Source organism: Siphateles boraxobius, unplaced genomic scaffold (genome assembly GCF_051911475.1).
Source record: "Siphateles boraxobius isolate OS27281-9 unplaced genomic scaffold, OSU_SipBor_1 48, whole genome shotgun sequence".
Classification (NCBI taxonomy): Eukaryota; Metazoa; Chordata; class Actinopteri; order Cypriniformes; family Leuciscidae; genus Siphateles; species Siphateles boraxobius.
The window spans coordinates 8869028-8895974 of NW_027509119.1; the positions used below are offsets into that span (position 1 = coordinate 8869028).

Consider the following 26947-nt stretch of genomic DNA (forward strand, 5'->3'; position numbering starts at 1 on the left):
CAGCTTGATATGCGCCTCAAACCTCTTTAGACAATTTACCTCAAAATCAAACCTCTTTAAACACATTAAACTGTCATTACAAGAAAAAATTAGGCAATAACTGATTCAATAATCTGAAGGTGGCTCATCATCAAAAAAAAAAAGCTTTCATATAATTGCCGTTATGCTATTTGCAAAGCCTTCAAAAGCAATAATCTTCGACATCTAACAAATTGTTTTTGCTTTTTGCCACAAAAGACGGATGGTTTTCCTCTGCTAGTGTCACTGCAAATTGGTTTTAAAGCAAATAATTCCTTTACAAACGTTCCATGTAACCTCTTGACAGTACTGTCACTACCACACCTGCCCTGATATTTACAGTTATTTGTGATGTAATGTAACATTATAATAAAAACATGATCGACTAAGTTGTAATTGTACAGTCATCCAGACTTATTTGGATGCATTTTACACTGAAAGAAAAAATTGGTGTAGGATTTACATTGAAACAATTGAGGACTTGGTAGTAAATTTTACAAATAAATAAAGAAACAGCAAGTAATACACATACATTTAAAGATACACTATGTAATAACTATGTGGCTCTCTAGTGGTTAAAAAAAACTGCATGCATTTTGAGGTAGAACATTGAGGCCTTTGTACTATTAAAACACAGTGCGAATTTCATAGCATAAAACATCCTCCCATTTAAATCAAGCTCCAAAAATGGCTTGTTTTGTTATTGCGAGATCGGTGACATCACACACGGGCAAATACATTTGCATATGACTGCCTCAAGAGCAAAACATTGATGAATAGTTATACATCATCGCACCATAGGCATTCAGTCGCTTAACGGCTGACATTTGCCTACACTGGATTTGAGCGGCGCGTAGTGTCACGTCAAAAACAAATAGAACCCATTATAATAATGACTTGGCGCTTAAAGGGTTAGTTCACCCAAAAATGAAAATTCTGTCAGTATATACACTCACCCTCATGTTGTCCCAACCCCGTAAGACCTTCGTTCATCTTTGGAACACGAATTAAGATATTTTTGATGAAATCTGAGAGCTGGATCACTCCTCCATAGGCTTCTTCAGGGATTGAAGCGACGAGAATACTTTTTGTGCGCAAAAGCAAAAGACTTTATTTCAACTATTCATTTCCTTCTCTGTTGGCCTCTAGTCAGTTAACGTAGTGTGATTGTGTAGAGCTACGTCACACGTAGGCTCACTATTGGCCGACGCTGGTCATGTGGGTTATGCGTGTGACGTACAACAACAGATCATACGCTGTTAAACTAGTAACCTGACTAGAGGCCCAGAGAGAAGGAAATGAATAGTTGAAATAAAGTCGTTATTTTAGGTTTTTTTTGCACACAAAAAGTATTCTCGTGGTTTGATAAACTTAAGATTGAGCCACTGTAGTCACTTGGACTATTTTAACGATGTCTTTAATGACTTTTCGGGGCTGGCAAATTTCAATCCCTGAAGAAGCCTATGTAGGAGTATGGAGGAGTGATCCAGCTCTCAGATTTCATCAAAAATATCTTAATTCGTGTTTCCAAGATGAACGAAGGTCTTACAGGGTTGGAACAACATGAGGGTGAGTAAATACTGACAGAATTTTCATTTATGGGTGAACTTTGCCTTTAAACAGAAGAGTGAAAGAACATTCGCTTTGACGTGTCCAGTTTAAATAGCTTGTTTGTGTGTCTATACAGACTTCATCGTCTGAAACAAGTCGATGGTTTATTTATTATTAAAATTATGTCCGTTCTGAGCATTTTGGGTTGTAAATAAAGGAGTGTAATTGAGAGTTCACAAAGAAACTTTTGTTGAAAGATGAAGCAGTCAGCTGTATTGGATCTGACGGCATCACAAACAGTAAGTAAATTATTTCATAAAGCTTTGACTTTAAATGGTTCAACCTTTCTCGCTCGCTGCGACCACTATCCTACGCAACTCCCACATCGTGCACGTGTCAAAGTAGCAGGAGCAACTTTTCTCTATTTACGGATATGACGAAACACGCACGGACGAGTGACACTTGAATTATCTGAAGAATCATTGCATCTGAGGCATATTGGTTTATTCTGGTGGTTGGGACAGTTCTGCATTGACTGGCATGCACGTATGCGGTAACTTGGCACTGACTGTAGAAGTCTAGGTTGGCAGAGTCGTTGTTCTTGTCACTTATGCCCAGAGGTAGGTGTTAAAAGTCTTCCACAAGACTGCCAACAGAAATTACAGTATCTGTCAAGTTCAGAAGTGTAACGTTGCACTGTCTTCCCAGGTACTTCCAAAATATTGACCCTGAGAATTTCATTTTAGATTGTGACATTATTCTTCAGTCTAATACTGACTCAGTTTACTATTACTCATAAAATTGTACATGGCAAAAAAAAAAAAAAAAAAAACATTTGACATGCATTTTTAATTGCTTCCTTAGCATTGTTTCCATGTCTTCCATTCAGTGCATAAACAGTGGGGTTTCTGCCTGCGCTGTGTTTGCCTGACACTGATGCTGGGCCAGTAATGGAAGATTATGACAGGCACAGGTGACTACAACGTGAAGCCACCTTTAATGCTGAAAGTCATCTCTGCCTGCAGGCAAGGGAACTTACAAGGTTTCACCATATGCCATATCAATCATTCCTACTATTTATAGATCGCAGAGCCATCACTGGAATACAAAAATGGCTAAAGTAGGTTACCTTCAGAAAGTAAGGGTTTGATGAGTAGAAACCTGACAGATGAATAACCTATAGGTCAAAGTCTATAGCCAGTAGTGAATGCTAAATGAAAATGCTTCGGAGGTTATACACAAAATATGATATATATATATATATATATATATATATATATATATATATATATATATATATATATACACACAAACACATTACATTACAACTTAAACGTTTGGAATAATTAACATTTTTGTAATATTTATTTCTCATGCTGATCAAGGCTCCATTTATTTGATCAAAAATACAGTTAAAACAGTAATACTGTGAAAAACTATTACAATTATAAAAAGTGAGAACATATTTTAAAATGTAATTTATTCCTGTGATGCAAAGCAGAATTTTCAGCATCATTACTCCAGTCGTCTTCAGTGTCACATGATCATTCAGAAATCATTCTAATATGCTAATTTACTGCTCAAGAAATATGTCTTATTATTATTATGAGTTGAAAACAGTTGTGCTGCTTAATACTGTTGTGGGAACAAGGTGAAATAAGTAGAGGTACTGGGGTAAGATTTTTAAACTAAAAATAATAAATTCATACTTTTATTAAGCAAGGACACAATACGTTGATCAAAAGTGGCAGTAAAGACATTTATACTGTTGCACAAGATTTCTATTTCATATAAATGCTGTTCTTTTACTTTCTATTCATTAAAGAATCCTGAAAAATGAAGTACCAATGTAGTAGCAATGAAATAGCAATGTTTACAACATTGATAATAAGAAATATTATTAATACAGTAACTGAGCACCAGTAATAACAACTGATAATAATTGAGCACTAAATCAGCATATTAGAATGATTTCTATAACATTGTGTGACACTGAAGTAATGATGCTGAAAATTCAGCTTTGCCATCAGTCTTCAGGGGAGTAAATTATATTTTAAAATATATTCAAAAAGAAAACGGTTAATTTAAATTGTAAAACATATTTCACAAAATTACTGCAGTATTTTTGAACAAACAAATGCAGCCTTTAAAAAAATCGTAATTAGTCCAAACTCTTGACCCGTAGAGTGTATCATTTAATTATATAATACATATTTCACACACATTTTTTACATTTCATGTCAAATAAAAGTATTTTTACAGGATCAATGTCAAGGTCAATGGTCATTTCAGTTGTCAGTTGTGATAAGGGTACTGTAGTTGTGGGCAGGTCATAGATGTGCACAACCCCAGTGTCAAGTTTCCTAATGACATGTTGTGTGACATATCAGATGACACAGACAAAGGATCCTGTCTGTCAACCGACAGGCTGATTTCAAGCTTGCCCATTCAGGGCTAATGCTTGGTTAACAGCCACGCTTAACTGCTAATAGTATCCATCATCTCCACTACATCCCCTGTAGAGAGTGAACTGCCACCATATGAGGCTATTCGAGCTAATGGAAAAGTCATTAGCTTATAGTCTTCCAGCAGACGCAGCTAATATTCACACGGCTACATTTAAACTACAATGCTAATTATGGTGACACTATACTGATCTTTACTTTGCTTTCATCAGTTATATTTTGTTAAAATAGTAGTAGTTAAGTATTTAACAGCATTTTTACACAGATGTGTTGGGAAAGAATAACATGTGGAATGGTTTTGATTTACAGGAATGATAAAATCATACTACAGTACACTGTAAAAAATAAATACATGAAAAAAGTTGAAGTTTATGGTAAAAAAAAAAACTGATAGCTGTGTTTGCCAGACATTTACTGTAAAAAATATGGTAACAATATTTTAGGTTTTATAGATTAAAATGAAACTTACCTATAACCTGTTTTTTTACTTTTACGATATATTGACAATGACAAGAACATCACAAGTAGCTTCTCCACAAGCTGAGGTACGTACTATTGAAGACCCACAAATACAAAACACCATTATGGTAACAAATATGACACTAAAATAATTCAATAAACATTTAATCAACATAATATATGAAGACGACACATGAGGGAATACTTCTACATGCACCACTGTGCCTAAATACTTTTCATCACACTATTTACCATGATTTGCAAGAGATTCTCCAAAGACGCATTTAACTAACAACATCTAGATAAATTCTATGAATTTTAGAAACCAATATACAACAAATGCTTATGAGAGGCATACTTTCATAAAAAAGAAGTATACTTCAAGTTCATTTAATATAGAAAACGTCTCGGTTACGTATGTAACCCTCGTTCCCTGAGTACAGGGAACGGAGACGTGTCGTCGGGGGAGTTCCCTGACGAATTGGGATCACGCTAGGGAGACCAATTGCCTTCGAGTGAATTAAAACGAGCCAATGAAAATTGGCATGCAAGATTTGCATTCCGCGACCCGCCTACCAGCGCGGGTATAAAAGGCGGAAGTAAACATTGCGCAATGCTTTTCGCTGAGGAGCCGAACAGTGTCCAGTCCTCCGCGAAGGTACAGCGACATGGCGAAGGGACGACACGTCTCCGTTCCCTGTACTCAGGGAACGAGGGTTACATACGTAACCGAGACGTTCCCTTTCGTCCTGGGAACTCCGACGTGTCGTCGGGGGAGTTCCCTGACGAATTGGGATCCCTAATAAAGCGCCATGGTGCTGGCCCCTTCCAGCGCCCGGCTAAGCTACCCTGCAGCAGTTTCTTGAAATAAGTTGCGGGAGCTAGCACGGGAACCACACTGCTGTTCCGCAAGACCCGCACAGTGGACATTGGATAACACTGGGAAAGCGTTCCCCAAGAGAGGGGGAAAGCTGCGGAAGGCCCAGCCTGACTGACCAGGAATACACATATGTACTAGCCCAATGGGGTAGTGAAACATATGGCAGTCCCTGAGGTGGTCCCAATCCAAGGGAAATGGGAGCGCACTCAACAGGGATGACGAACGAGTCCGTCAAGGGAAGACACGGCTAAACTGCACGTGGCATGATGGTTCACAGTAGAGATCACTGGAGCACCCAGTCTACTAACAACTCCTCACTAGAGGTAGCAGACCTGGCGCCGGGCGGTCCGCCACGCCCAGCACCGGAGGGGTGAAGGAGGAACTCACGAGGCTCACCAACGTAGGGCGCCATACGGAGCAAGAAAGCACGTATCCGCTGTTCGAGGCGGAGTGGCGTAGCAAGCCGACACAACTTATTCCCTCGACCCACTGGCCGTCGCCAGAACTCGGGAGGAAACAGGTTCCACACGAAGGCTATAGAACCTAGCGAACGTGTTCGGTGTCGCCCAGCCCGCAGCTCTACAGATGTCTGTCAGCGAGGCGCCTTGAGCCAAAGCCCAGGAAGCGGCAGCACCTCTAGAGGAGTGAGCGCGCAACCTGGGAGGACAAGGCTCACCCAGAGACTCATATGCTCGGGTGATAGCATCCACTAACCAGTGGGCTAACCTCTGCTTGGAGACGGCCTTCCCCTTCTGCCGGCCTCCGTAACAGACAAAGAGCTGATCTGAGGTTCTGAAGCTTTGCGTTCTGTCAATATAAACCCGCAGGGCGCGGACAGGACAGAGAAAAGCTAGGGCTGGGTCTGCCTCCTCCTGGGGCAGCGCTTGCAGGTTCACTACCTGGTCCACGAAGGGAGTGGTAGGAACCTTGGGCACATATCCGAGCCGGGGTCTCAACACAACGTGAGAAAGGCCTGGCCCGAACTCTAGGCACGATTCGTCGACCGAAAAAGCCTGCAGATCCCCGACCCTCTTGAAAGAGGCCAATGCCAACAGGAGCGCTGTCTTAATGGACAGGATATTAAGCTCTACCGTCAGCAAAGGCTCAAAGGGAGGACTTTGAAGAGCTCTAAGTACCAGAGCAAGGTCCCAAGAGGGTACAGAGTGCAAAACACGAGGTGGATTTAACCTCCTGGCACCCTTAAGGAATCTGATGACCAGGTCGTGCTTCCCCAAGGACTTACCTTCCAGTGCATCGTGATGCGCGGCTATTGCGGCGACATACACTTTGAGGGTGGAGGGAGACAGCCTTCGCTCCAACCCATCTTGCAGGAAGGAAAACACGACTCCGATCGGGCAAGTTCGGGGGTCCTCCTGACGGGAGAAACACCAATCGACGAACAGGTTCCACTTCAACGCATAGAGGCGCCTCGTAGAGGGGGCTCTAGCGGAAGTGATGGTGTCTACCACTGCCTGTGGCAGACCACCTAGAACCTCCGCGTCCCGTCCAGGGACCAGACATGGAGTTTCCAGAGGTCTGGACGCGGGTGCCATAGAGTGCCCCGTCTCTGAGAAAGAAGGTCCTTCCTCAGAGGAATCGGCCAAGGAGGGGCTGTCGCGAGGAGCATGAATTCGGTGAACCAAGTCCTGGTGGGCCAATACGGCGCCACAAGAAGGACCTGCTGCTCGTCCTCCCTGACCTTGCACAGAGTCTGTGCAAGAAGGCTCACTGGGGGAAACGCATACTTGCGCAGGTCCCGGGGCCAGCTGTGAGCCAGGGCGTCCGTGCCGAGGGTCCCCTCGGACAGGGAATAAAACCACTGGCAATGGGTCGTGTCCGGAGAGGCAAACAGGTCTACCTGTGCGACTCCGAAGACACTCCAAATCAGCTGGACCGACTGGGGATGGAGTCGCCATTCTCCTGGCAGGGGAGGCAGCCGTGAGAGCTCGTCTGCCACACGGTTGAGCTCCCCTGGAATGTGAATGGCACGAAGCGACCTCAGATGCTTCTGACTCCATAGGAGGAGGTGGGAGGCGAGTCGCGACATACGACAGGAGCGTAGACCACCTTGATGGTTGATGTACGCAACGGTCGCAGTGCTGTCCGTACGGACCAGTACGTGCTTGTGTCTGAGAACCCCTTTGAGGCGACGCAAGGCTAAGCGTACTGCTTGCAACTCTAGGCAGTTGATATGCCAATGCAGTTGAGGCCCCGTCCACAGACCTGAAACTGCATGCCCGTTGTACGTGGCCCCCCATCCGGTGGCAGAGGCATCTGTGAAAACCACAGCATGCCTGGAAACCTGGACTAAGGGCACTCCGGCCCGTAGAAACGCAGGATCCGACCACGGGGAGAAGGTTTGGCGACAGTGCGGGGTCACTTTGACCCGGAACGTGCCACTGTGCCACGCCCACCTCGGGACTCGATCGTGAAGCCAGCGCTGAAGCGGTCTCATATGTAACAGGCCGAGCGGCGTTACTGCGGCTGCGGCTGCCATATGCCCCAGGAGCCTCTGAAATCGTTTCAGTGGAACCGCTGTCCTGCCTCGAAAAGACCTGAGGCAGGTGAGCACTGACTGGACGCGTTCCTCCGTGAGGCGCGCAGTCCGGGCGACCGAGTCCAGCTCCATACCGAGATAAGAGATCCTCTGCACGGGGCAGAGTTTGCTCTTGTCCCAGTTGACCTGAAGCCCCAACTGGCTGAGGTGCCGAAGCACCATGTCCCTGTGATCGCACAACACATCTCGCGAGTGAGCTAAAATGAGCCAGTCGTCGAGGTAGTTGAGGATGCGAACGCCTTGTTCTCTCATGGGAACAAAGGCCGCCTCCGCGACTTTCGTGAAGTCGCGGGGTGACAGGGCCAGCCCGAAGGGTAGGACTTTGTACTGATACGCCCGACCCTCGAAAGCAAACCGAAGAAACAGTCTGTGTCGAAGGAGAATCGAGACGTGAAAGTACGCGTCCTTCAGGTCGATCGCTGCAAACCAATCCTGGGGACGGATGCATTCGAAAATGCGCTTCTGCGTGAGCATCTTGAACGGGAGTTTGTGCAGGGCCCGATTCAAGACCCGCAGGTCCAGGATTGGCCGTAACCCACCGCCTTTCTTGGGTACAATGAAGTAGGGGCTGTAAAACCCGGACCTCATCTCGGCAGGAGGGACCGGCTCGATCGCGTCCTTCGCCAGCAGGACATCGATCTCTTTCCGCAAGACAGGGGCGTCCACCGACCGCACACGGGTAAAGTGGACGCCCCTGAACTTGGGAGGCCGGCGTGCAAACTGAATTGCATAGCCGAACCGGATGGTGCGGATGAGCCATCGGGACGGACCTGGAAGCGCTTCTAGCCAGGCTTCCAGATACCGTCCCAATGAACCCACCCGAACCACCGGCGTACCCGCGGAGGGGCAGCGAGGTGGAAGACAGGGACCCGGCTCTGGTGGCGTTGTAGCGACCGAGAGCGGGGGTCTGGGTGCGCCTGACACCAACCTGCTTTCACCGAGGGGCAGACGGCAGAGAAGGCTCGTGGGCGTTCTGCTGCGGACTGCCCGGTGGCGAGGGGAGGGGGAGAGACGAGGAACGAGGCCCTGACTCCTCGTATGCTGGTCTCTGCGCCTCCGGGCCCAGCTGCAGACCGGAGCGACGCAGCTGAGGCTGCGTCACTGCTATCTGCAAGCTGGGGAGAGGGGAACGGGAGTGGTGCAGCTCGGGGGCGGCACACACTGCCATTCTGACCCTCTCGGACGGAGGAAACTGGTCTTATTATACTGCCAGTCTCGACCGTGAGGGGAAACGAGGGACGAGGCCCGGGGGCATCGAGTCCTGGTTTCCCCTCACCCAGCGAGAGACGAGAGTGACAAGGCCGTAGCCCTCACTGCCATCTGAGCGCTGGGGCCCGTGAACGACTCAGAGGAAGTGGACTGCTCAAACTTTGGGTACCGCTGATTACTGGATAACCAGCGGCGGAACAGAAACTAAATTCTCCACCCGGCCCTCCCCCGGGGGAAGGAGTGGTGATGACACGCACTCCCAAAGAGCAGATCGTCACATACTCTGGGTCGCTCCTCTCAGGGTTGCTTCCCTTCCCTTGGGAAAAACAAACTCCGAGCGGGCTGGTTTTGAGGTGCTTCTGGACCACCAGTGTGGACATCGTCTAACCGAGGGCCAGCGCTGTGACTAATCACGGTCAGTCACTAAGCACAGCTCAACCCCGAGTTAGAACTACGCACGTGCAGTGGTAGTGAGAGAGGAAAAACTTCTGCAGATTTAGGCATGTTTGGCTTGCCATATTGGCACCAAAATGCTTCCATACTGCCAAAATTCTTCACACACATCCAGGCGCTTTAGAACAGCCCAGGAAAGTGTGGCTGTTAAGTCTGAATCTTCAGCATGAGAACACGACATTATAGTAGGAACTCAGCATCATTTTCAGAGTATAACAGCCCTCTCTCCGATGTAGCGATCGACATCTGTCCTCCCTGGGGCCCCGAATGAAATGCTTGGTCCCTCATGAGAAGGACCAGAATCCCATCCGAAAGCCTCGACGGCACACGGCACGCTGAACGGCTCAAGCCTTTACGAGAAAGGGGAGACGAGCAGCACGCCGACGTGGTCATGCACTCCTGAGAGAACATGAACCACCCACGAACGCAGTCTCAACACACTGATTAGGCATGTGAAACAGTGATCGTGGCCGTCAACCAGGCATGCAAGATAGTGAACGTGGCCATCGCTTCGATGACACACGGCACGCTGGGCGCTCAAGCCTTCAGGCAAGGCGAACAACGTGCCGACGTGGTCATGCTCTCATAAGAAAGCATAAACCACCCACGAACACAGTCTCAGCATGTTTGCGATGCGCTAGAGGAGTGAGTGGTTCGTGCTCACTGAAACCCTCAGATCACCAATGTTATTCGCCAAAGTAGCCCTCCTCTGGTGCACCAGAAGAGAAACTAGATCGGGAAATAAGCAAAGGGACTCACCTCATAGAGGCACGCGAGTCTTGATCTTGACCACGCATCTTGAGCGCCGAATGACGCGCGCTGGGTTGCCGTGACAACCCGCGCTGTCAGCCGGCGCTCGACGGCACACGGCACGCTGAGCGGCTCAAGCCTTTACGAGAAAGGGGAGACGAACAACGTGCCGACGTGGTCATGCACCCCTGAGAGAACATGAACCACCCACGAACGTAGTCTCACACACGGATTAGGCATGTGAAACAATGAACGTGGCCGTCAAATAAGGACAGGGAACGATCGCATCCAGAAACACACGAGTGAAACGTCATCCTGAAAAGGACGCGATCTTCACTCGTGTTGCTCTTTCAGGAAGAAAGTACTCTCTCTATCGTGCTGAAGCACACAGGGACCCAACGCGGCAACACAGCGGGGAAACTGCAAGCCCGCTGTGCGCACTCAACCGTTTACCAGCTGTGAAAACAGCTTTTGAATTAACAGCATATAGACGCAGCCGGCAGACAGGAACCGCGCGGTCGCTGAAACGCCATCTCACCAACACAGAGAGATCCCCTCCCGAAACAGCAGACTCGTAGCAGTAAGAAAAATACAATCTTAAAGCTCACTCACTCAGAGAGGACACAATCGGTCGGCTCCGAAGCTAAAAGCATTGCGCAATGTTTACTTCCGCCTTTTATACCCGCGCTGGTAGGCGGGTCGCGGAATGCAAATCTTGCATGCCAATTTTCATTGGCTCGTTTTAATTCACTCGAAGGCAATTGGTCTCCCTAGCGTGATCCCAATTCGTCAGGGAACTCCCCCGACGACACGTCGGAGTTCCCAGGACGAAAGGGAACTTAAGTTTATTATATTAAAGCAAAGCATATAAAGTTATTAATAAAGCATAAAGTTAAAGCATATTTTACAAGTATACTAAAATCATTGCACTAGTACTATACTTGTAAAATGAACTGGGTGTTAATTCAAACTATTCTAGTCCAGCTCCTGCTGTTAAACCACTTCCTACCAATAAATGCTGTGGTCAATGAAAACATTGAAACGAAAGGCCAGTAGCTCCTGTTTGCTTTAACAATTGTATTCAAGTTGACAAAAAGAACATTTTATTTATTCTTAACTGTTTTTTTTAGCACATGTGAAGGGAAAAGCTATAGCTGTGACACCCATAAGCAAGTAAATACCTGCATGTAATTGCAGCTGTATTTCATTTCTGTAATTACATCTACATTATAATTACCCTGTTGTCCCTTCCTTACACCAAACCTGTCACTAACTTCAACCATATATCCCACCTCAACATATAGCAGAGAAGTGTTTTGCAATACAACATAAACACAATAAAAACATTGTACCTACAATTATTATTTTTAATGCAAGTACATTGTAAAGACACCTAATATAAAGTGTGACCAAAGGATCTTGATTCTAAATGCTACAGTAATGAACCACCTTTTTAAATATTACTGACTCACTTTGTCAATTGAGTAATGACAATGGCTGGCAATGATATCTCCATATTCATGGCATCATTTATTTATTTTGTGCTACTGAGCTTAATCTGAACACAAAGGACATTCATCAACATGAAGAGCTCTGAGAAGTAGTTGGGGAATCAGGGAGACAGCAGAGACCGTATATAAATACTGACATTAATCACGTGGTGCCTGGATTGTATCGCGTTTGTGACACGGCACATTGACAATGTGCCTCAGCCAGGGCAAAGAACAACACCGAGTATCTGGTAACGTTACAATAAGACTTTTATAAGCAAACTGTATTACACAAGTGGTTTTCAACCATAAACAATGGACGTAGTGTCTGTGACGTCACCCGTAGGTTTCTGAAGAGCATTTTTGAAGCCCAAAGTGGGCGGAGCCGGCCGTCGCCATCTTGGCAGCGAGTCACCGCGCTTCACTCCAGGATAACCGAAAATGGGCAAAGAGCTCAGGTGACGGCTAACAGACAGCAGACAAACGGCTATAGTGACAGCAGTGGAAATCCACCTGTCACTCAAGTGGCGATGCCCTTAATTATGCAGAAGTTTAAGGCTTAATATAATTTAAACAGATGAGTAATAAAAAAATAACCCCCCCCCCCCCCCCCCCCCCTCTCACAGTTGTCAAAATTAGCTATAAAGACCAAAACCACTTTTTGTACCAGGCTGTAAACATTTGTTCTGCTGTAAAGTTGGCCATTTTAACATGGCCAAAAATAAATAAAAAAAGCACACTGCTATGTGACTGACTCTCTTTTGGAGCCTGTCTCTAGACGCCATTCCAGTCACTTCCATGTTGGATTCAAGAGAGAGACCGGAAGGTTGCCACTTGTTCTCAACCACGGTTTGTGACTCCAAACTGGGTCTCAGGTTTGTCTTGCAAATGTCCGTCTAGTTTGAACTTGCCGCTAAAACTGCCCTCTCTGCAGAAGCTTTGCGTTTAAACACCTAATAAAATGTTTCAAGTCAGATCAATATTTCGTGTCTAATTATTTACTTATGTGGCAAGTACCCATGTAATAAGCGGGATAATCTACATCCAGCCGGTGGTTCTCTCAAAATAACCCCCTTCAGGCTGATTAAGACCCCGACGCGATCCTGTCGGGGGTTATTTTGAGAGAACCACCGGCTGGATGTAGATAATCCCTTAGGCCTACATATTATATTATCTGAAAGGGCTGTTTTTTTAATATACTTTTAAGATTTGAAGTACACTACAAGTGCATATTCAATGCAATTAAGCACACTTCTTTCTCACACTGGCACCTTCATTCCTTCTAGTTTCACCATATGGAAGAGAGCAGCTTCTGCTTTTGGTGTTGCACAGAACAGAAGATTTAAGTTTGGAACAACATGAGGATGAGTAAATAATGATGATAATTCAAATAATTCCAAAAGTTGCAATATAAAGTCTACAACTATGGATTTGAGCTTTAATAAATCAGCTTGATGATCAGGACAACTGATTGTAACTTGTGGTTTGAGAGGCATGATGTTATTTATATAGTAGAACAAATGGTTAAAACCTATTTCTAGAAATGTTAACCACAAACCTTATTTTAACGACTAATCCCATAAAAATCAACGGCACATGTCAGTAGTGAATTACAGAACCTATGGTGAATTATCCTTCCAGGGTGGCTTACAAACTGACAACAGCCCTATTATTATAGTATTCAGTTTTCTGTTGGTTTAGTTTATGGCTGAGTGGATGAGGAAACATATGGATACAGCCCCATCCAGTGGTCAGAGTGGAACCACAGTCATCTGAACATTTCTAACAATTCCATGTATGCTTTGAATTGCACAAATAACTAATTTTAGACTTGATTTCATACCGTATTTATCAGTATAGACTAGTGGTTCTCAACCAGGAGCCCACAGCAAACTTTCAAGGGGACCTTTAGATGACTTAAAAACAAATTAATACAATCATTTCAGTTTGTTTTTATTTATTTATAGGAGCGCCGATCATTTATAAGATTTGAAAATGAAACCAGGGCTATAGGGCTTTCAAATATTGTTATGGGTCGAAGTTAGAAAGATTGAGAACAGCTAATTTAGAAAAAACAATTACCAGCCTCTGTAACAATTGTTAACAACCTTTTTAGACAACCTTGAAGACATTGTCATGTTTTGTTACAAATTTTCTTCTCTCTGATGTCCTAAATTCACAAATAAATAAAATTTAACTAAGCAAGAAAACATCTTTTTCTCTTCATTGCCTTTTACATCTGACTGGATGTAAGCAGACCAAGTTATTGGAGAATTCCAGCAAGCATCACCAGAGATGTTTTCAATGGAAGATTGAGATGAGTCATAAAAAAAAGTGCATGGGTGAATACAGTAATACCTATAACATGCATTTACAAAACAGGCGAATTTAATGTCATGCCGACTTTTAAGTCTTGTTTGTTTTACATTGCTTACATAGTAGTCTAGTAGTCAGAGTAGTCTATAATTATTGTTTCTGTCTTAACAAGCGAATCATTGAATCATTCAGATAAACAATTCGTTCAAAACGAAGCAAGTGACTGGCTGCATCCAAAATCATGTAAAAAAAACAAGATTATGTCCAAATTCACGGTACTTAATTTTTTTTTTTTTTTTTAAAGTAAGAAAAAAGCAACCGGATGACCTACTTCTTCCGGCAAGAATCATGCATATGATGGACACTTTTTGCCACCGGAGAGGATTCATGGGGGTGTCTATGGGATTGACTCTCTTCTGAAGTCTGTCTCTAGAGGCCAGTTGATGAATTGCAGTTTAAGCCACTTCCGTGTTGGATTCAAGAGAGAAAGGAAGGTTGCCTCTCGGTGCAAACGGAGGCCCCTTCTGTTGCAAGACCCGTTTAACTCGCCATTAACATAAATATAAAGGAAATCTGCAGCTATAAAACAAACCAAAATATTCAATAAAGAGATCATGCAATTACCATAAACCTTCTCTCCCTTGCAATTATGCAGCTTCATAAAATACGTCGAAATGCAGCTGTATTGCAGATATATAACATCCATGGCAAGCTTGATGCCTTATACCACTTTTACTAATGCAGTTTTCTGCCGTGTCAGTTTTCTGTCTGCCGTTATGCTTTTGAATACAATTATATAGTCAAAGCAGATTATGCTGCACTGAGACAGGCCAGTGTTGAGCCAGCCAAATAAACCCATTGAGTTTGTCCATTCAGCGAGGCTGGACACTGACAGCAGCATCTGACACTATAAAGGGCCCAGCTGTTTCCCGAGCCAGAGTGATTACAGCTACACAGCGCCTAAGATAAGAACGGTCTTATGAATAGAGACACAAATACATATACACAGATACAAAACACGGGATGAGCCTCCATCACGCAAACATAAACATTCAAACACACATCATTTGATCTACATATTCATCTAATATTGGAATGAACCACAAACTGTATGTATAAAAAGCATGCCAGGTCTTTTCATGTCATACTGAATTACCCCCACTTGAGAATTTCAGAAATCTTTTTGAACAACATTCCCTCAGCATCTGCTTTACTTTCAATTAGTATCGTTTTCCATTACAGTTTCCATGGACTTTGCCAGAATGTCTTTTTTTAGCTATAGCAACACTCACTTGGCAGTTTGGAGCTACATTTGGAAGCAGTTTCAACATTTCACACTGTACGGAGACTGCAATCAGGAATAAGATCGAAAGAATCCACTTTAAACCAACGTAGTAATATTTAAAGCAAACCACGACTTGAGACTAACACAAGAAAGACTCTTTTTAGTCATTTAACAAATGAGAAACTGTAAATTTACAACTCTAAAATTCATCGATATCCCTTTCACTTTAATATAATGATTTATATGCCCGTCACTTAAACCATAAAGTCTGATCACTCGAAACACAGAACGCAACATAAATCCAACACACAGCAGGAAAATGATCAATATCACATCAGCATTACCACCCCGAGGTCCCTCTTTCAGCAGATTAGACATCAATGTGTCAATTGGCTTGACTTTAATAAGCAAAGGAAGCAAGAATGTTCTAAAGATTCCCAGCAAATCTGAAAGATAATGTACTTTTACTGTAAAATATTCCCTCTATGAAAGGGATAGTTCACCCAAAAATGAAAATTCTGCCATTTACTCACCCTCATATAGTTCTACACCTATATGACTTGCTTTATTTAGCAGAACATAGGGGGGGAATTTGAGAAATGTTTTTTCTTTTTTTTTTTTTTTTTTATCCAAAAGGACGTTAATGGTAAACAAAATGATTTGGTTACAATCTTTGTTTTAAAAAAGAATGGGTAAATAATAGGTAATTCAGGCCGGTTTAAATAGTTTGGAAGTTTAAATAAATAATGACAGAATTTTCTTTTTTGGGTGAACTATCATTTTAATGGTAAAATAGAAAGAAGTAAAACAGAGTGTTTGAAAATAGTATAAATGTATCTCTAATGCACTGGACACATACAGGTTTTCTGATGAAACAAAACTCTACTTCTCAGCCAACTCAGTCTATAAGAGTGAAATTTGTGCCAAATATTAGTTTCAAATGAGATTTGAAGAATAGAATACTGTTTGTTTTATCATCATAGAGAGACCCAAGTGTCACTTTCTGAAATGAGATCACCAGTTGTTGAGCCAACTTGAATCAGAAGTAAACATTTGCCTCATCCTCATCCTTTTTTTCCCTAACTGACTGCAAACTGCAGCCTTTTTTTTTTTTTTACAAAATCTAAATAAATGGGTTTTCATTCTTTTTTCATGGAAACAACAAACTGGTTCACAAAACAGATCTAAAAAATAGCTATGCCTATATAGGACAGGGGAAATATGGTGCAAGATCTTGACAGTTCACCCAAAAAAAAAAAAAAAAAAATCATAATTTGCTCACCCTCATGTCATTCCAAACCTGAATGACATTCTTGGGAATTCTATGGAACACAAAAGAAGATAGTTTAAATATTAGCTGCGGTTAAGTCCTTTCCTCACCGACTTCCCTCCTTGTTCACTCGGAAGTACGTGCTTACGTTGCACGAGTGCCCACTACTGGTGGAACCCTTGCAATGGTTATAAATGGAACGCCCTAAGCCCTTGATCACTTGTGGATAAATTAAGTGCAAGCAATGCAAGTTTCTGTTGTGATGTCACAATCGTGTTGTGGTCTATGGATCTGTCTGAAGTGTGCATACGAGTTGACTCGCTCCATCGGTCAGAATAAAGGGGTCGAGTGTCTGTCCAAATAAACTTCCCTCGTCCACTTGAAGTTGAACGCACTTCAAAATGGAGAGAGATTTCCCCAGATGGAAGTGCTTGGGGAAGTTCACGAGTGTATGTCTAAAAGTAGAGTTAAACACACCCAATGTTGATTAACAAATTGTCATGGTTACCACTAACTTCCATCGTATGGACAATTTGGAGACATTTCTCAAAATATCTTCATTTATGTTCCACAGAAGAAAGTAAGTCATACAGGTTTGACACAACATAAGGGTGAGTAAATTATGACAGAATTTTAATTTTTGGTGAAATATACCTTGAAATACAATTTTCAAAAAATTCAATTCAATTCAATAAAACAATTTTAAAAAAAGCACCAATGGGACAGGAAGGTTCTGTGCATGATCTACTGATGACGCACAAATTAAAGAACACAGAAACAGCCAGATCATTTCCATAATGACCAACACAATCTACCAAAAGCAGCGCAAATTAGCGTCTGGTTTAAGACATGCTTTTCTTGGGTGGTAAATGGCACAAATACAAATAAATTGACTAGAGCAAACCTTAGTAAATCACCTTGCGTGATTCATCTAAACACTCTCCTGAAAAGGGAAACTCCTACAAATGCATATACCATAAGATCAGCTGCAAAAATAACCCTGTTCACAACTTTTAAGGGTTAATTTTTCATTGCATGTCTTCAGTAAACCCTGACAGTAGTTTCATGGCAAAATAGGGTTTGCACTGGCGCAAGCTGTTAGTAAATATGTCCCTAAAATACACGTTCTCATTTCTTAATATTTAATAATTACATTACAAATACAATTATTTTAGTAACACTTAATCCAATTCTACAGACTACATGTTAAACTACATGTTTAACATCAAAAACAGCTTTGTTCACAGTGACCTGTTTCAGTGCATGTCTCTTTAAATGATAATGAGCAACTGCTCACACCACCCCTCTCTTCCATGGGGGGTGTCGAATGGCTGAGGGCAGAAATATGCTAATACGGGACAGTCAGTCAGTGGTCGTGGGCGGAGCATGAGCATTATGACATCATAGTGCTCAGAAAATCCAAATGGCCTGATTATTGAGTGCTTAGACTGAGGATTAAAAAAAAGGAGTGAATGATTTTTTTTTCATTGTATGGTGGTTGTGTCCACACACTGCAAAGACAAATGTATATGCAAACACCATATAAAAGTGAATTTTGCATCCGATGACCACTTTTATGCAATTTTGTTTAGTACAGTACTTAAAAACATTTAAAAAATCCATTAGTTCCATCAGACTCTCACAAATACCCATATGGACTAAACTTTGCATTCTCATTCTGGGTGGTAGCCTATACAACGAGTCATTTTCTTGAAGAGAGATTTACCTTTTTTGATGGGGGAAGCCCAGGAGATGATCCGTCTGAACAGACAGCAGTTGAGCAGCACTTTCATGGAAAGGCCGTGATCCTTGTGAAACTGAGACAGGTCTTCGTCCCACTGAGTCCTCTTGACTGGGGTGGACATGGTCACGCTACAACTATTCAAATCCAGTAGCTTCTGTTAAAATGATTCCATGATTGGATCCTACATAGTTTCTTCCTAAGACTTTATACTTTATTTTTTCCCCCAGTGGGCTGAGGCTAAATAAAATATGACTGTTCGGTCATTGAACCTTCTGCACTAATAACTAAATCTACAAAGTTTTTTCCAATATACCTACAGTATAACAACAGCTCCCAAATATTATTACGCTTTGCATTATATGGTTACTCAATGGGACCACAATCTCTCTTTTGGGTTAAGGCATAGTTGTGTCTTTAACTACTATGTATAAACATCTAAATAATCAATTGATACTGCATTTATTGTGTACATCAGTGTTTCCCAACCCTGTTCCTCGACTCGAGGCACACCAACACTACACATTTTCGAACACATCCTAATCAAACACAATGACACATATGATTCAACTCATCAGCTCATTAGTATAGACTGCAAGATCAGAAATATATGGGTCAGATAAAGGAGACATCCAAAATGTATACTGTTGATGCGTCTCTAGGAACAGCCAGGGTTGGGAAACACTGGTGTACATGCATTATTTGACTTCTATTAAAATATCTGCAAGTAATAATTACAGCTGTAATTACATATTTAATTACACTGTTGACCTTTCTCTTACCCCTTAACCCTACCATTATCCACCAAACCTGTCCATAACCATACCAATAGCAGCAAAAGTGTTTAGCAATACAACATTAATACAGTGAGTAAAAAAATAATGTAAGTACATAGTAATATAAAGTGTGAGCAAAATTGCTTAGTTTTGGGATCTGCATTATGAATCCATACTATGTTCTATGCCAGAAGGATTTGGATATCCTCTCCTATATAATAGCAATTAGTAGAGTTTAGCAACAGATGAACTTAACATCTACACTGAAGAAAACATCAAACTACAGGTACACAAGGCAAAAAGCTCCTGTTCTACTTTAGGGTGAAACTGAACTACTTAATTCTGCTTTAACTGAAGCAGCGAAATTGAACCCACAAAATAGTATTGCACTCTCTCCTCCAGTGAGAGTATTTTCTTACCTTGTGGGCTTAGAGGAGCTGCTGAACCTTCACCGGCTTCACAGAAACACAAAGATGCTCAGGTTTCACGCAACTGAACTCTTTCTCTTTTTTCGTGTGAGAAAAGAGGAGGGGAGGTGATCAGGCTGTATGCTGGTGGGCTCAAGCCTTTATCCGCCCCTCTCTCACTGTAAGGGACAGCAAAACATCATCAGCATCTGCACCTGAGAGCAGCCAATCAGAGAACCGCATGATCATTCATGCAAATGACGGACGTTTTACTCACAGGACCCATGGGAAGTATACTTTTCTGTCGAGGAACACACACACACATAAGTTGTCATTCTCTGACCTCACTGTCACATGTGCACACACAAACAGAGCCAATAATGAAGTGTTGGATCACAGACAGATTCCCCTGCTGCTCTGCTGCCATATATAGACCAACCCCCCCGCCAACCAATCAAACCTCCCCTAAAATCACTCAGCATGCTGCATTTACACAAATCAACAGGGACAATTATACCGAGAATACTCGCATCCTGTACGCACCTGATCCTGTCAGCAATGATTTCGTTTCAGATGCTATACAATAATTATAATAATAATAATAATTATAATAATAATCATTTAAAATTTACGGAATATTGCAGTGTTTTTTATAAATTGCTTATCCATACACTTTTTTATTCATGTGCCTCTGAGTCTTTAATCAAAAAAGCTTCCCCTCTCTCTTGCAGCAAAACCTCTCGTCTTCTATAATGACGTGTTTTTTGGCACGGGGGCCCGGCAACCTGTCACTCACATGAGATCGACCAATAGAAAACCACAACCATCTAACCAATTCCCAATGGATAAAATCAAGCCCTGTCCTACGTTGTCTTGTTCGAGAAGCCGTTTCAATCGGATATGCGTCCAAATAGAGAAGAAAAGCCTAACAAAACTTGTTTCATGAGAACTTGAAGTCGTTATTCTGAAAAAAAAAATAAAAAATGTAACAATTTATACGGTGCTATTAGTTAACATTAATTTACACCAAATAACAATGACCAGCATTTTTACAACATTTATTGATTTAGGTTCAAATTAGTATCTGCAGATAATAATTCAGTTTAGCATTTTCGTTTAAATTAACAGTAATGTCTTATGAACAAACATGAATTAACAAAAGTATTTTTAGAATAAATGTCTTCATATCTCCTGCAATGTTGCTTTTCCAGTAAATTTATCATGGAAGATATTTTTAAATCAAAAACGAGACAAAAAACTGACTAAGAAAATTCTTTCTGCAGTACAGCTATAAGAATAATACGATGTAATTAAAATATTTCAGTTTTGGATATGTAAGTTGTGCATATTCTTTGAAATAGTCTCTAACTGAACTGTTGATGCTGGCTCTTGCCATTTATTTCAATTCGATTTTAGTCACTGTGCACAGTAATGTAATCAGCTCATTCATGTCCTTGATAGTGGCACTCAAGAGCACAAGGATTGTAACGGAGAGACTGCTATCTTGCTCATCTGTGTCCGTCATATTGTTCATTATCCCATACATCAGATAATATAATAGGACTCTAGGGGTCTAACGGTACACATATTCTTACTGAAAATGTCATCAGATTTGCGTTTTTTGTTAACTCCGAGGACAACTAACATCTTTACCTGTAAATATTACAAATTAACGCAAGTATTTCTATTTTGCAAACAGAATTATCCTGACAACAAGCGAGTCTATGTTTAACATCACACTTCAATGAACGAGTGCCAGTTCGTTCGCACATGGGCGTCAAAGATGGTGCAGATTAGAATGGGAGCCAAATATATTTTGCTAACATATTTTGCATCCAAAAGCAATATTGACAGACTTATTTAATGTGTATATATAGCCTATATATAAATTCAGGTAAATTCGGACACTTTGCCATTTAGATGACTGGAGAAAAATATCCCAATTATCCTGAATTAACCCTGTATACAAGTATGGGTATTCTGTTTAAAATGTTTTAAAACACATAAGATTGACTTGTCAATCTAATCAACCGAATTATTTGGATTTCAGGAAACCAGAATATTGACTTATGACAATCAGATCAACTTTTGATTGTCATGACATATCTAAGTTGAACAATAAAAACAACCTTTCGAATGACCAATATTTTTAACATAAACGGTCGATGACAGCATTTACAGTGTGTACAGGAATATCAGCTGGATTTCAGTCCAGCTGTGGAATTCGTCCTCAGATCAAAACAACCTAAATTCACACAGGGAGGCTCACATTCACGGGTGCATTACAAAGATTGATCTATAAGCCTGCAGAGAGAAATCCAGAAAGACAAAACAATCACAGCTCAAGAGCTTCACTATATCATTATTATCCTCTCGCTTTTGCGGTTTCTGTTTTCGGCTATTGCGACTGATTAAATCGAAGAGATTACTAGGGCTGGTCCGAATACCATTTTTTGAGCTTCGAAGCTTCGGTAGTAATGAACATCGAATATTCGAAGCTTCGGCGAGAGGGGGCTGAACATATTCTTTTCACTAATAAAGGCAGGAATCTCTGTGTTGGTCTGTCTTTTTGCATCTTGATTATTTCGAGAACCGTTCATCCAACCGACTTCACAAGGGAGTGCAGTGTTGCATTTGGTGCAAAATAGATGGACACGCGAGACGCGACACATTCAGAATTAATACACTTTTAGTCAGCTACAGAACAGCGCGAGCGGGAAGCAGCGCACCTCACGCGGGCAGGGTTTATATGCTCCGAGAACGGACACTCCACTATGATATAAAACGCACACACACAGGTCTGTTAAATTAAGCAATACTTTTAAGGTAGTCTAATATTTTTCTGACTAACAAATTACTGACACAGTAAAGGGTAGATTTAAATAAAGAAAAACGAAATTTAAATAAAGAAAAAAATTAATTTAAATAAGGAAAAACGAAATTTAAATAAAGAAAAAAATAAATTTAAATAAAGAAAAACGAAACTTAAATAAAGAAAAACGAAACTTAAATAAAGAAAAACGAAATTTAAATAAAGAAAAATGAAACTTAAATAAAGAAAAAACGAAATTTAAATAAAGAAAAATGAAACTTAAATAAAGAAAAAACGAAATTTAAATGAAGAAAAACTAAATTAAGTTAAATTAAAAACGAGATTAATTTAGATTGATAATAACGGGTAAAAGGCTAATACATTTTGTTTCTATTATTCTATTTTCCACAATGTCAAAGCAACGCAGCTTAACCCAAAACACAAGCTCAGGCATGCACTTCGGTCCATACAAACTCCGCTGTTCTGCGCTCTAGCCAGAGAACACTCCCGTTGCAGTTAGGCGTCGGTTCTATTTCTAGCATGCACGCATTTTCCGCGTGGCTCGAGCCGCGCCTGAGACGCGTGTTTCACAAAGGCAGTGTGCAAACTCCAACCTGTTAACATGGGAGCTGAAATAAAAACGTACATGCCACACAGCTGAGATGCTCACGCCATGCAGCCAGTGTGTCGCCGGCCTTATTCAAGCGCGAGTGAGAACCGTTTCGCGGGGGATCCCAGGTGTGCAAAAAAAAAAAAAAAACGAATATTCGAATGTCAAATTTTCAAATCGAATACCAACCCACCGAACGAATATTCGAATATTCTGGTCCAGCCCTAGAGATTACTAACAACAAATACATAAAGTGAACAAATGTAACAAAATGCATCATGATACAAACCCAGACTTATATTGTGTTTTGACATTTTAGATATTAACTAAATGAAAGAGACAATATTTATGACATATGGTGCAAGCTATATGATGTACCACTGGTCTTTAGTTAGAAACCTGTATTGATCTCGACATGAAGCGAACCATGATCCAGAGAAATCAATAGATACCACACATCTGTTATACAGATATAGACAGACTGCAGTGAATTCTGCTTGATGTTATTGAAAATATGATTTCAAGCACTAAAACAACTAGATTAAGCATTTTGAAAAGACACCCAACAAAAACAAAAAAATTGTTTTACTAAAAAATATTTTTACATGTATTGTTAAGGTAGGCGTCTTTACACATCAGAGTAGGCTACATGAACACACAGGAAAACAGATCTTAACGCATAAGCTTGTCGGAGAAAGTGTTAACAGTAGTCCACTGGAGGAAAGTGCAGAACCTAAGTGCAGCTTAGTATTATTCAAAACAAGATCAAACATAAAACATGGCATGGCATGAAACTCAAAACTTGGACTTACAAACAGGGGTTACAGGTAAAAGTACTTGACAAAGTAACAAGGGAAACATGAGGGCTAAAATATAGTGTACAAAATTATAAATGCAACATTTTTGTTTTTGCCCCCATTTTTCATGAGCTGAACTCAAAGATCTAAGACTTTTTCAATGTACACAAAAGGCCTATTTCTCTCAAATATTGTTCACAAATCTGTCTAAATCTGTTAGTGAGCACTTCTCCTTTCCCGAGATAATCCATCCACCTCATATGGCATACCAAGATGCTGATTAGACAGCATGATTATTGCACACATGCAAGAACTGGGATGTTTTCAGCTTCCAGGAATTGTGTACAGATCCTTGCAACATGGGGCCGTGCATTATAATGCTGCAACATGAGGTGATGGTCGTGGATGAATGGCACAACAATGTGAAAATGAACATTCAATTCACGGGCAACAGCTCTGGTGGACATTCCTGCACTCAGCAGCATGCCAATTGCACACTCCCTTAAAACATGCAACATCTGTGGCATTATGCTGTGTGATAAAACTGCACATTTTAGAGTGGCCTTTTATTGTGGCCAGCCTAAGGCACACCTGTGCAATAATCATGCTGTCTAATCAGCATCTTGATATGCCACACCTGTGAGGTGGATGGATTATCTCGGCAAAGGAGAAGTGCTCACTAACACAGATTTAGACAGATTTGTGAACAATATTTGAGAGAAATAGGCCTTTTGTGTACATAGAAAAAGTCTTAGATCTTCCAGTTCAGCTCATGAAAAATGTGGGCAAAAACAAAAGTGTTGCGTTTATAATTTTGTTCAGTGTACAAGGACTAATGACAAGACAGGGACACCTGTGCACTATGTCTATGATCAGACAATAAACTAATGACAACATGACATTCACATGGGGAACACATCACAGGATCACACATAAGGGCAAGGGAATCACATGACTGACATGAAACATGCACCAAAACAAGACGTGACAATAGTATGATATCTATGGAATTTTAAGGTAATCAGCTAATCTAGATAGTCATTTATTGTTGCCGTTTTATTCAATTTTACATTTATTCATTTAGCAGACACTTTTATCCAAAGCGACTTACAAATGAGAACAATAGAAGCAGTTAAACTAACAGACAACAATATGCAAGTGCTATGACCCTTCTAATGCAGTACATGTAATTATTTTTATAAATATTATTTTTTTATAAATAGAATAGAAAAGAAAATGTTAGTATTATGATCGTGCCACATCCTGTCTGCTGAGATAACCTCTTCGGATTGATTTATGAAAAATGTTTAACAAACATTCAGCTAAAATGTTTCAGGAAAAATGTTTCATGAACAGTGTATAAATAATGTTTTTGTGTTTATGTTTTGAGAACATTATTGAAGACCAGATAACTTTGAATGAACTTTCTATTAACATTACTGGAAAACATTTGTTCATAAACTTTGAGAGAACCTTGCCAGAACGTGAACCATCTGAGATTGTTCCCTGTTTGCCCCTAGTTGCAAATACTGTATGAATGTACACTGTATTTATGACGCATCTACGAAGCAGCAGTAAACTTTAAATTATAATGTCCTAGTCAGGCCGTAGCTGGGATATTCAGGGAACCAGTGCAGGTTGTTGTGGCAAAATAATGTGGGTCACTACATAGCAGACAATTGAGACCCATCTGAGATTTTGTGTGTGTGTGTGTGTGTATGAACAAATCAAAGAAAATTTCATAGACAAAGTTAGCACACAAATAGCTCAACACAACAACTGTTTCAAGTGGTTTCTCCAAATTCAACTGAAAATGCAACTTTTAATGACTTCTGCAGTCTCAAAAATATTCAACCCCTTCATGGCAAGTATCTTTAGTACTTAGTTGCTGTTTTGACCTGCTGCAAATGAGATGTATAACCAGACACCAGCTTCTGGCAGCGTTTCTGAGGAATCTGAGCCCATTCCTCATGAGCAATGGCCTCTACTTCAGTAATATTCTTGGGTTTGCGTGCTGCAACCGCCTTCTTCAAATCCCACCAGAGATTTTCAATGAGGCTTAACATCAAAGTATATTAATTAATTTTAACATTTTAGTTGTCTAAATTAAGATCATTTACTATGAACAAACATGAACCAAACTAACTAAGTATAAGTATATTTATAATAAATAATGCTGTAATTTAAAAAAATGCCTATAGGGTAAGAGAAAAAAAAGTGATGCAAGATATATTATCTGAATACTTGTCTTAATATCTTATGCAATTTTTCTCCTCTCGTTCGATATTTTTAACAAACAAGATAAACTACAAGAAATCATACGTTAAGCCTACAAAGTTGTCATGTTGTTTATGTAGTTGCAGAGAGTATCCACAGCGTTGCCCTAATTTCCTGAGGTCTCATAACTCATCATGACTGTGAACAGTGGAGGTCTCTAGTCCCTCTACTGCCCTTTCAAAGTCACTGTGGTCATGAGTCTGACAGTTGCTGTCTATGGACTCAGCAGGTCTAGACAGAGAACTGTAAACATCAGCTGAATGCTACGCGCCCATTAACAGCAACCTTGGTCCCCTTTAAAACAGCAGCTGATGGCACAAAGCCATTTGTTTCAGCCTGGTGCGTTAATGTGGAGCAAAAAGCTTCATCAGCCAAATTGAGTTTAAGGGCCCGTCCACACGAAGACGCGTTTCGCTGTATACGTATACATTTTTTATCGTATTGGCGTTTCGTCCACACGAATCCGGCGTTTTGGGAGAGTGAAACCGCTATTTTTTGAAACCGGGTCCCAAAGTGGATAAATCTGAAAACGACACCCTTGCGGTTTCGTGTGTAAAGCCAATCCGTATATTTTGTGAAACGATGATGTCATCACATCACGTGTCGGCGCATGCTAAAAATCTTCTTCTCCGTGTATAGTGTATCTCTGTGGCACAATTACAGCGCCCCATACTGGTCTGGCATATATACTACACCGTTTTCAGTCGGTTTCAGTGATTTCGTGTGGACGCAGATATTTCTTGAGACGACGCCGGGTTTACAGAGTTTTTTTTTAGAACGAGGAAAACAAATAATCGGATAGGGAACGCACTGGTTTCGTGTGG

At 41.3% G+C, this 26947-nt stretch overlaps 1 protein-coding gene across 3 annotated transcripts in view; it reads right to left on the reverse strand.

Moving 5' to 3' along the window:
- The window catches only part of kcnip4a (potassium voltage-gated channel interacting protein 4a), a 240879-nt gene that overhangs the window by 201987 nt on the left and 11945 nt on the right, over positions 1-26947 (reverse strand). The window contains exons 1-2 of one of the 3 annotated variants that reach the window (XM_077201932.1): positions 19640-19801; positions 18430-18581 (exon numbers count right to left, since the gene is read on the reverse strand). The exons of the other annotated variants lie outside the window; for them this stretch is intronic. Of the exons in view, the coding sequence (XP_077058047.1) occupies positions 18430-18568 (139 nt within the window). The 5' untranslated portion in view covers positions 18569-18581; positions 19640-19801. Of the gene's footprint in view, positions 1-18429; positions 18582-19639; positions 19802-26947 lie in introns of those variants that run through there. 3 annotated transcript variants of the gene reach the window in all.